At 35.0% G+C, this 13,017-nt stretch overlaps 1 protein-coding gene across 1 annotated transcript; it reads left to right on the top strand.

The window, feature by feature from the left end:
- Positions 1–22: 22 nt before the first annotated feature.
- Positions 23–2,650, top strand: LOC127084029 (uncharacterized). The gene is made up of 2 exons (XM_051024396.1): positions 23–2,163; positions 2,242–2,650. Exons 1-2 carry the CDS (start codon positions 1,549–1,551, stop codon positions 2,353–2,355), a joined length of 729 nt encoding a protein of 242 aa, XP_050880353.1. The 5' UTR covers positions 23–1,548; the 3' UTR covers positions 2,356–2,650.
- Positions 2,651–13,017: the final 10,367 nt, after the last annotated feature.

The raw sequence follows: 13,017 nt of genomic DNA, 5'->3' as shown, positions 1-13,017 counted from the left end.
TTTATGTTAAGTAAAGTACTCAAACAAGCTACGGCTCTGTTCCTTAATAAACAATTAACAAAGGAAATTATACACTGAATGTGGGGTTTGTTTTAAGTTATTCCATTCCATAAAAAGAAAAAGTTAAAAAGTTACAATGAATGGGATGGGCAAAACTTACGCAGTTCCCAACAAATAGGCCGTATAATGATGAAACTTAAAAGATGATGCCGGTTTCCAACGAATAGGAAATTTTACTTCATATCCCTACACTTATATTAATATTCCTACAATTTTTTAAAAATATCAATTTTATCCTTAATTGTTTTGAACCAGTTTATCATTTCATTTTTAACCATTCAATTGAGAGTTTCAAAAATTACACTTTTCAGCCTCGTACCAGAATTCCTTGAAAAAGATATCTGATATGTATTTTTTTCAAACCAGAAGACTTTGTGAAAGACATTCGGAACACTGCAAACAGTATACTAGAAGAGTTATCTAAAGAGTTCCGGTTCTTTTTGAAAAAATTTTTTTTGGAACACTTATCATATATGTTCCGATTAACAAAGTGACATATACCAGAACTCTTCCTTGAAGACTTCCGGTATTATATTTCTGTAATCCGGAACTCTTCGTTGAAGACTTTCGGTTTGCATTTTTAATTTTTTTTTATTGTGCAGGAATGAAAAATCTTTCCCAAATATGTGTAGATACTTCTGATGCGTTTTTAACCACTCAAATATTTGGTACACGAAAAGAGGTGATCATATGGATTAAAGAGGTTGGAATCGATAATAAAGTAACCGTTATTATCACTCATTCAGATACTGAAACAAGAAAGAGAGAGAAGTAACAAATTAATATTTGGTTGTGATAAAGGTGGGAAACACAAGGATACTGATAGTGGATAACACCTATTGTGTTAGTTATGGATAACACCTACAAGACAAATAAATATAGACAACCTTTGTTTGAAATTGTTGGCATGACATCAACCGAGTTGACTTTTGCTGTCGCATTTGTGTATATGGAGTCTGAGCAGACAGAGAATTTTTGCTGGGTATTGGAGAAACTTAAAGAATTGTTTGTGAAGAAATGTTTGTGTCCACAAGTGATTTTGACAGATAGAGATCTTTCTTTGATGAAAGCAATTGAAATTGTGCTTCCCAGTTCGATTAATTTGCTATGTAGATTTCACATTAACAAAAATGTTGGTGCAAAATGCAAACAATATGTGGTGAATGACATGCAAAAGACGATAGACACATTATGGATGGAAGTTGTTTGGGCTAGTGATGAGATTGAGTATGGCCAACGGTTGCATCAACTTGAGCAGGCATGTGTTGATTATAGTGGATTTATTAATTATGTGAAAGATACATGGTTGACTCCACATAGACAGAGATTTGTTGGAGCATGAATTAATCGAGTGCTACATTTGGGTAACACGACGACTAATCGGTACGTGTTATAATTTTTACTATGTATTTTTTTTATATGTGATATTTTTAATATTTTCAATATGTTATTTTTAGGATTGAATCTGCTCATTAGAAGTTAAAACAAATGTTAGGAAACAATATAGGTGACATGGTCAAATGTTGGAAAGCTATGAATAACAACTTGAGGTTACAACTGGGCAACATTATAGCTTTTTTTCAAAAAAGTTTTTACGAAGTTGAGCACGCGCACATAAGTCCATTTTCGAAGAAGTTAAAATTGTCAAAGAAGCAACCACAATCAAAGAAACATTTCACTCTTCAATTTCCTAATCATATTAGGACATACATTGAAGATGTAGTCAATGTTATATCAGATGGTAATTGTGGATTTAGAGTCATTGCATCATTGCATGGATATGGCGAGGATGGTTGGTCAATGGTTCGCCGAGACTTGGAGTTGGAAATAATAGACAAGGATAGGTCAACGTTGTATGACAAGTTATTTTGTAATCGGTTGGCAGAAGTGAGAGAATCTTTGATGATAAAATCCTTTGGTTCACAACCATCAGAAAAATGGTTGACTCTACCAGATATAGGTTACTTGATAGCGAATCGCTATAATGTTGTACTTGTCTGTTTAGGAAATCCGTGCATGACTTTCTTTCCTATGACAAGTTCACATTCACCAAATGTCTCCATTTATTGCATTGGTTTTGTTAACCAAAATCATTGGGTTCAGGTACGTATTTTATTTTATATGACTTACTGTTTTAATTATTTCACTTTATTAAATATATGTTTTAATTATTGTTATCAGGTTAACATGAAAGAGGGGTTTCCGTTGCCACCGGTCACATTAGATTGGAAGAAGTTTCGTTGTCAAACAGCAACGTCTTGCATGTTAGGATTTACAGGACGTCTACAACATTGACAATTACTTACGCCTATTTTAGCATGAATATGTAATCAAAAAATGAATATTATATTATGTCTATTTTATTACATTCAGTTCTAAAAGTTAATACATATATCAATGTGAACGAGAAATATGCAAAGCTTCAAATAAATCAGCAAACTGCGGATCTTCCTCTTCGGCATTAACCTGTCTCAGATAACGATGAATCAATGTAGATACACGAGCCCGATTAGGATCAGATGGTCCTGCATCGTAAATATGAACTGTCACCTCTCTTGGTTCGTCACGATGGGGAAGGACCAAACGTGGATGTGAGACACAATAATACCACTCCAGATATCCATCTTCTATATCAGATGGAATGGTGGCCAAGGTTGTTGGACGGATCACAGCAAGAACGCTCTAATGGTAACCAATCCAATCAACATCAATATCATTAGCCATCATACTATCAAGAGGTGGGGATGGAACATACTGTTTGTACCCGAACTGACGTAAACATCTGTCAAGCAAGTATGGGACAAATGTGTCACCCCACTTCAAACACCCCCTGTACAAACATAACTCATCAAACTGACGCCATCCTCTATGATCCTCAAATGGACGCCATACTCTATGATCCTCAAATGGACACCATATGACGTCGGCAGATGTCAGTTCGTTCAAAATAGGTCGCAGATCATCCACCTTCAGGACTCCTTGCCTATAAGACCATCTCATCGCTCGAGGAAGACCATAATTATCAGCTGGTTTCCAATTCTCTCCTCTTTTTCCAACAAGTGGAAAGTACTCGCGAATCCAACACTGTTACAATATAAAAACATAATAAACAAAATAAATTAAATTAACATACTTTATAAAATGAATCCAACACTTAATAAACAAAATTAAATTATATACATGTAGGAGAGTAGGATATCCACCGAGCTGCTTGCAACTAAACATGGACGCATCTCCAAGGTATCTGTATAGGGTAACCAATGCAGCCGCTCCCCAACTATATCCCGAACATCTATCTAAGTTCGTAAACAGTAAGAGATATCATGCCTCGACAAGTGTAAAGGTCTTGTCGGCAAAAATTATGGAACCCACCAACATCAATAAATATGCTCTAGTCGCATATGCCCAGCTAGAAGCAACTTTATGCTGTATGAATAAATCGTATAACCACTCTAATTTATAATAAGAACCCCTGTAGCTATGAACATGTGATTATGCCTCACTATGTGACACTCCTAAGTAGTCAACAACAAGTTCAACAGTAACCTCTTTAGTGACATCTTGAGAACTCCAGAACACACCCCTGATGGGCAAGTGAAGCAGACATGAGACGTCATCCAAAGTAATGCTCATCTCACCAAACAACATGTGAAATGAAAATGTCTCTAGATGTCATCTTTCCACAAATGCGGATACTAGATTTGTGTCTATCTTGTTCAAACTAGTTCTTTGAAGTGAAGATAATCCAGACCTAGAAACCCAACTCTCCACCTGTTGTGGAAGAGCTAGTGGAACCCTCGATGTCAGCTTAAGTCCGTGTCCAACAACCTTTAACTCTTTCTTCGGACCTCTTTCTTGAAAACAATTAAAACACATATTATAAAACACAATATAAAATATTCAAATATTATTCAATTTCAAATATACGTCGTTTATTTACCTCACCAAGCCATAAATTGCGAGCAACATGATGCTCGTACTTTACCAAAAGAGACGTATCGTACGACCCTCCTGGATAGTCAGCCGGATCTGCTGCAGATGTAGATGCGCCCCGTCCTAAACTACGGTCTGGAATCCTACCGTCGACACCTCGTCTTCGAACCACTATAAAAAAATATTATAAAAAAAAATAAAAAAATGCACCGGAACACTTCTAAAAAGAGTTCTGGTGTGATGAAAACACAATTTGACTTCTGGAACACTTTCCATAAGACTTCCGGTTAAATGAATGAAAATCGGAAGTCTTTTACAAAGAGTTCCGATAAACACTCTTCATAACCGGAAGTCTTTCTTAAATAGTTCCAGTTCAACGCCAAAAAATTGCAGCAAACGGGAAGTCTTCTGGAAAGTGTTCTGATATATGTTTTGTGAATCAGAAGACTTACTCTTAGTGTTCCGGTTTACACTGGCAAAAATACTGATCCGGAAGTCTTGAAGCGAAAATGAAAAAAAATTCAATTTTTGGAAAATATACCCTATTTATACGAGGGCATTTTGGTCCAAAAAACTATATTGTAGGGGTATGAGTATAATTGTAGGGGTACAAGGTAAAAATTTCCAACAAATAGGATTACTGGACCAAAATGTAGCAAGCTAGCCCAGTTGCCGATGGAGAGGAAGTGCAAGGTGAAATTAAGAATTTTTTACAGCATTGAGACACTATTAAAAACAAATAAAAATGCCATCCAATAAATAGATGGTACCACTCAAAATAAAAGTGCAATTGTCCATTATAGTCGGTATGAGATTAATTATAATGCACTGTCAGTATAAATTTTTTTACACTATCAATTCATCACCATCCCCGTTTGCGTTACTTTATAGATTTTTAAAATAAAAGTCAAACTTGTTTCAATATCCAACGTCTATTATTAACTGACGGTTTAAAATCCTTTTACACTGTCAGTGTATTTCAATTAAATTCATAAAATCATTTAAATTTTTTTTATGTACATAATTATTTTAATTAAATTATTTATTAGATTTTAATTATTAATAAAATTTGTTAATTAGATTTTAGGTATTACAAATTAATTTTAAATAATTTAAATTATATGTACATAATTATTTTATTAAAAAAGTACAACTCTGTCACTACAAAGGACAAATGCTTTGATTATTTTATAATTTAAGTACAACTCCGTCAAATGCAATGGATAAATGCTTTGATTATTTTATCATTTAAATACAGTCCTGTCACTACAATGAACAATTGCTTTGATTATTTTATTATTTAAGTACAATTCATTCACTGCAATGAACGAATGCTTTGATTATTTTATTATTTAAGTACAATTCTATGTGGCAGATTTGAAATAAATAGAGGTGTGTTGTGATCTATTTTTTTTTACATATTCTCTCATTTTCTTATAATAGTGCTAGCATGTATCGTTGCTTCAAGGGGATGCTCTTCTGGAACATCTTTAGTTTCGAGCAACTACAGATGGAGTTGATTCGTTAGTTAGTCGAAGACATAACTGAAAGCGAAAAAATTAGAAGTATTAAGAGATATGATGCCCTGCGTGAGTGGATGCGAGTTAAAAATGATAAGGATGCAAGGGAAATGATGTTTGAACCAAATGATATCAGTTTGATTGTTGTAATCAGTTAGAAATAGTGTGTTCAAATGTTGTGGTTAAGTATTTAGACCTGTTGTTGTTCGTTTTGTGATATCCGATTTCTTGTTATTTATATTTGGTACTTAATGAGTAATGTTTCAAAAAATTGAGAAGCTTGATGGCAATCTAAAAATGATACTTGATAACAATTTTTTTTTACTAGTTCTAACATTGGGACACCGAGTTTGGTTGTGACCAGGAAGACGACACATGTAACACTTTCTCTCTAACTTATCAGCCGTGTCCATTTCCGTTCTAATACGTGTGCTCACTGGGCGATATTTCTTGTTCCTCCGCATTCTTGGATTATGGCAAATTTGATCTCCTTCATAAATGGGTCAATATTCATCGTATGGTAGCATTGGAAAGCTTGTGTTGTAAACCCCAAATAGGTTTGCAACCTTGTAAACGTTGGACAAAAGAGCGTAGGCGTCGTGGCGCACTGTAGAACATGCATCGATATTATGTGAACAAGGGACACAGTATGCCTAAAACTTTCTGCAGTCACACCAACAATTTATTAGATTGACCTTGTAATGTCCCATAGGCTTCCCCTCACCGTGGTCCACTGTCTCCTTCACACTGAAAGTATTTTGATTGTAGTAAAAAATTCTTACCTGGTGCGTGTTGGAATTTGTTGTTTCTTCTTTCACCACCTTAATGCAATTGTCAGTAAATATTTGCCCAGAATTCAAAATTGCACTCCACTTTGCATCCCTTTCAGCAAATAGTGAGTCCAGTCTATAGTATTTGAACTTACCAATGCTATAATGGGCAAATTACGTATGCCTTTAAAGATTGAATTCATTGACTCGATGAGGTTCATTGTCATGTGACCCCAACGCCGACCCCCGTCAAATGCCTTTGTCCATTTGTCTACTGGAATATTGTTTATCCACCTTAAAGCATCACCATTAGTCATGCCAATTTCATTCTGATAATAGTTAAATGTTGGCTGGTTTAAAGAAATACCATATATGTTACAAAAATGGGTTAATGTTATAATATATAATTGACTACGATATAATGTTAGCAAATAGATAGAAACTTACCCATGCTAATAAATTTTTTCGGAGGTTTCTATCCTTGATCTCTCTCATAAAATTTTGGACAATATGTCTCATACAGTAGACATGCCCAAATGGCGGATTATGCCTGTTAGACCTTGCTATGGGTCGTAGTTCCCCAATCGACCTTGCTATGGGTCCCTCTAGACCTTGCTATAGGTAGTTCCCCAATCGACCTTGCTATGGGTACGTCTGCCCTCAATTCGAATTCGAATTGAGATATTAATATAATAAATCTTACTTTTCAAAAGTATCAATACAAGAGATGAGAAATCAAATCCCACAAACCCTAGGTTTACTCTTGACTCTAGTACCTCCGAAAACCTTGATCAAAGCTTGATCAAGTCACCAATAATGCCGCTTCAATTCACCTGTTGTTGTTACTTCCTTGTACGACCTCCTTGTCTCAAGGCTTTCACCCGACTGAATTAATCCCAATCACACACTTTTTGAACCCAAGATTTGTCAATAAGATCCACTGCTTCACGCTACTTCCTTGCCGACACACCTAGTCTCAAGGCTTTCACTCAATCGGATCCGAATTGCATAATATTGACAAAAACCTTAAAATCCTAAAGATCTTGAAGGAAAATCCCAAACCAGTTTTCTTATTTGAATCCCTCAAAGATCACAATCCAATGTTCTCGGTACAAAAAACCTAATTGAACATTATCAATCCTAAACTAGATGTCACCCAATCAAAATTGATTATGTGTAGTTTGGTTGTGTGTATGCATAAATTGAATTGAAGATGATGAGATGCTTTAAAATCCTGGATTCATGTAGGTTTTACTCACTCTAGAAACTTTTCTAGAGAAGGATGTATGTATCATGTATTAATATATGTGAGACTCATAAGAAACAAAAGGAATGAAAATAAATATAATTTTTTTAAAAATTTAACCAATAGGTCGACCTATACGAATCATGTGTCGACATATTCAAGTTATGTGTCAACATGTTGGAAGCATGTGTTGACCTGTAAGGTTATGTGCTGGCCATAGGTCGACCCGAAGACTCGACACATGAGACAAAAGCTGCATTCTTTAATACTGCAATGTACGTGTCGACCTATACCATCTATGTGTTAACCTGAAGTTTTAAAAATTCATCTATAGGTCGACCTGTTGTCGTATGTGTCGACCTATAATGAGGATTTTTCATTTAAAAATAAGTTTCTCATGCACAACACACTATTTTGATGTACAAATGTTTTCTAGACCATTTCCAACAATGTTGACATGTTTCCTAATGAAAGAACGCTAAAATGCACACTAGACTCGGATGATACTATCCAATGTACATAAATTCTACTTCCTAGTTTTGACATCATACAAAACATATCTAAACGGAAGAATGCACTCACATACTCCCCCTTTTTGATGATTGAAAAACTTGAGACAATGCGGTCTTGTTCATGGAAAGCTCCCCCTGAATGTGCGGATCATACTTCTCCCCCTTTGACAACATCAAAATGAGACCAAGCACATAATGAGAATAATCACATATACATAGTAGAGAATACATAGGCAATTTGCAAAGATAAGAAATATGCTCACATGTATACAACATATATGATAGCACACAAACTAAATAAACAACACAACAATAACAACAACCATAAGTACTTAATATAACAAGCATTGTCTAAATCCAAATAGTTAAAGAGCCATTATTAATACATAAACCAAAAGTCAAACAAACCATAATATAAAAGGCACATGCATAAAGAAACCAAACATGGATTAACAAAATGCATAACATCACAAAGACACCAAACATAAACGAACACCACCAGACCAATCTCATAACCCATCATTAAAACACCAATCTATCTTCTGCCACATCATCTTGGTGCACCCCTTTGCCAGCCCTGTTCTTCATTACGGTATTAGGAATCTATAAGCTCACATATCTCCTTGTAGAAACACTCATACCGATGAGAGTCATCTTCATGTGCAGAAATAATGTGATTGATCTTAGCCAAAATGACTTCATGATTTACATTCATATCAGTGCGTAAGGACACCAATGCCTCAGTCACGTATGAAGCAAAAGCCTCAAAGTTGGAATCTTGAGTAGACGTGTGCTGCTGCATCAGACATAACTGCTCCATTTGTTCACCTTCAAAGGGCTCTCACCACTTGCACTCCTCATCATATCTATCGTCTTATTTCAACTGCATATCCTGAAGCATAGTCATAATAGAGGCAATATTAGGATAGTTAGTACCAAAACCTGCACCATGATCATCACCACTATGAGGATCATGCATTATAACATCTCCTTTCGTAACATTATGATGAACCCCCATAGGCTGCTTATCATTCATGGGAGCTTCAAATGCGTTATCATCATACTCAATTGGATCATCAAAGTTTTACACCTTTCTTCCATGCTTACTTAAGCGTAGATAGTACACACGATGATTTACATCCCAAAAGTAGTTCATGTTAACTAGTGTGTGGTGAGAAAATTCTTGAGAAGAACCAAGAGATTTGTAGGCGAGATTCGGCAAACCAATGTCAAAGTAGTTTAGAATCTTAGCAAACATAGAGGGATAGCAGAAAGAAGTGACATTGTTACATTTTCTAATAGAGAACATACAAGATACAAAGTAGTGAGGCTGGTTAATTTTGACCTTGTGCAACAAAATGTATACGAAATGAATCTCAACATAGCCAATTCTAGAAAATCCTTCATTCTTTGGTCGCAAGATATGAGACACCACCCTTCAAATGACCGGTGGTAATGCGATCATAACAGTCCTTGGCACGAGGAGCCTTGAGTATCTCATTCAAATGAACATTCCAATTAAAATCTACGTGATTGTAAAGATCCGTTACCAACATATCAACCTTGCCAGCCACATCAGCATCACCCATAGTAATTTCAAACAAAGTCTTCCACAAATCATTAGTAAACTGATAAACTTTGTTAGCAATAGAAAACTTGAAGCAAGAACCTTGTTCTTCATGTAAACCTGAGTAGAATACAAGAATAAGATCCTCATTGTAATCCTGAGCAAGTTTTAGGAAATAATCAATCTGTTGTTGCTCAACGGGCTTAATAACATCAGGTATATCCCAATAGCCAACAAGAACCTGCTTCCACATAAATTGTTTCACTACAAGATGACTTTGATGCTTTAACTCAAAATCCTTGACATACTTATTGGAAACTAAAGTGAATGAATTTTCAGCTGCAGTAGTAGAGGTAGTAGCCTTGCTTTTACCCTTAGCATCACTATCGGACTTAAAAATCTTCGAAGCCATAAAGAAAAATGAAGCAAAGGTATGCACACCAGGTGTTTGATGAAAAGTTTGAATGAACAATGAATGAGTATGAAATATTTTTGAATACACACACACTCAAGCAGGACACACAATCACAGCAACACACAATAATGAGAAAATAATCCCAAAACAACTGAAAATCTGGAAGTTTTTGTGACTTAGGGTGAAAAGAGGGGTTTTGAAAGAGTAAGAGGAAAAATAAGAAGAATGTAGGAGATTTGATGAAAGTTTGAAGGAAGATGAAATGGGTTGAGAGAGACAAACAAGATTTGATGAAAATGAATGGCTTTTATGAGATGAGATGAAGCTTGGAGACTTGAGAGATTTTAGTGCATGAATGTGAAATGAATTTTTTTGGACCAAAAATGGAATATGAGTCGACCTATGAGTTAATGTGCCGACCTGTTAAGGTTATGTGTCGACACATACTGAAACGTTTAATCAAGAATAGAAAAATTAATTCCACATGTCGATCTATCCACGGATGTGTTGACACATCCTGAAGCATATTTGACAAATACAAATAAAATAAATTTATGCGTTGACCTATGCGACCATGTGTCAATGCATGATGGACAAAGCTTGACAAAACTCACATTTATGACTTATAAAATGATTTTTGATGACTCATGATGACTTATGCATGACTAATGAATAACGGGCTATGCATGGTTTGAAAGCAATTAACGTGCAAACATAAGAGTAAACATGAGTTGAAAAACAAATATAGATCGCATATGATGACATTCAGTATGAAGTCACTATAAACATATGAAATGGAACACATAATGGTTGCATTGAGATTTTGGGAAGTGAACAAGTATAACACATATCATACAGATACTACATCATATACCTTTGAAAATAACCAAGTAAAAGAAATACTCACTTCCGAAATAAGAAAAAGTATTGAAATGATATAACCTCATTGTTCGGAAGACAAAGGATGCACAAGCATTCCATGAGAAACTTTCGAAAGAAAGTTGAAATGAATGCCACAAGTGCCACAACACAAATAGAACCAAACCGCTCTTACCACTTTTCTCTTTGTACAAGTATTTGAGAGTGTTATTAATAATGTACCCAAGAGTCTCATTGACTTGATGATCATCCTAATACTTGGACTTTCAATCTTGTTCAATTATGATATTCATCTTGATCCTCCTCACGTTTTCTCATCTTAGGTTGATTAATCCCTAATTTGATGAACTTGAGTATGTCTTGTCAAAGATAACCTACATCATTAAGAACAATACCTTTTTTGACACTTCTCGGATAGAAAATATTAGTAATAATCAACATACTTTTACCAATTAAAAGAATACTAAACATTAACATCTTTAGTAACACATTCTATCTTTCTTGTCACAAAGTCAAGATATAGAGAAGTGTTACAAATATTATGTCTTGAGCTTCCACGAAAAAGATCCCATACTCTCTTCATTGTGTCAAGACATTTATCCTACAAGATTAACAACTAGTGCTAGGTACCCAATATTCATTGGGTACTTGATGATTAGTTAAACCTTGGTTTCACTTAGGAAACCATTGATGAATTCCTTTATGGACCAAGAGTCTCCTAAAGTTACACTTTACAATGGTATGACCCTTAATGCAACAATAATGACAATAAACATTGTGAGACGATGCTCTTTTGCTATTTTAACTCTTTTCAACATAATTATACCTTCTATAAGGATTATGATAAGGCATATCATATTTTAAAGTGTCAATAGGAAAAGTCACTTTGGGTTGCAAAGCCTTGTTCAACTTGGCTTTAAGATCTTTTGACTCTTTTTGACAAATATTACAAGTCTCACACCTAAACCAAGAGATTATATTATCATCACAATTATCTTTTAAAATCTATATCATAGATTTCCTTAGAGCTTCCATATTCTTTTCATTTTCTAACATTTTAGCTTGAAAATGAGAAAAAATTCTTTTATTTGAAGCAAGCTTTTCAAAAGCTTCTATGACCTGTCTTTGTAGATTTTCAAAAGACTCTTGCAATTTAAAATAAGATAAGCCATAAGTAGATTTAGGCTTAAAGTGACTTGCATTATTTTTCTTTCCTTTGTTGGCCATGTAACACATCTTTGCCGATTCGTCGCTTGAGCTAGAACTTTCTCCACTTGAAGAACCACTTTCACTTTCCCAAGCAACATAAGCCCTTCTAGGCTTATTTAATATTTTGTGATGGCCTTTTTCATTTTCTTTCATGATTTGAGGACACTCGGACCTAATGTGACCTTCTTTGCCACAATGGTATCATGTACTTATACCCTTAATTTTCTTCTTCTCATCATCCTTTGAGGAATTTGACAATCTTATGAACTTGCCATGATCCTTCTTCTCGGAGTACTTATTTGCTTGCTCCCACATATATCTATTGTACCTTTTGATGAACAACCCCATGTCTTCTTCATCATCTTTAGTTTCACAATCACTAGACTCACTATTTGAGGACTTTAAACTAGAAGTCTTTAGGGTAATGGACTTCTTCTCTTCCACCCTGTCTTTCTCTTTCTCTTTCTTCATCTTCATTTCATATTATTTTTCATGTTTTTCCAAGCAAGTGAGTTCTTCCTCATGTTCTTCCAATTTACCAAACAAAGCAGTAAGATCAAGTGCTTTAAGATCATTCTCCTCTTTGATAGCGGTGACCTTGGGTTGCCATTCCCTATTAAGACATCTTAAAACCTTGTTAGTAACAATAGAATTGAATATATGATTACCTAGAGCATTCAATCTATTAATAAGATGTGTGAATCTCTTTTGTATGTTGGCAATGGTTTCACCATGCTTCATACGAAAGAGTTCAAACTCTTGGTTCAAAGTGTTGGTCCTAGCTTGTTTGAATTCATTAGTTCCCTCATGGGAAATTTATAATGCGTCCCACATAGATTTGGTGGTTTCACAATGAAGGACACGATAATACTCATCAACACCTAGTGCGGATATGAGAATAGTTTG

This window comes from Lathyrus oleraceus, chromosome 5, assembly GCF_024323335.1.
Source record: "Lathyrus oleraceus cultivar Zhongwan6 chromosome 5, CAAS_Psat_ZW6_1.0, whole genome shotgun sequence".
Lineage (NCBI taxonomy): Eukaryota > Viridiplantae > Streptophyta > Magnoliopsida > Fabales > Fabaceae > Lathyrus > Lathyrus oleraceus.
Note: the sequence above shows the minus strand (reverse complement) of the source record. Positions and strands in the feature narration are given on the sequence as shown.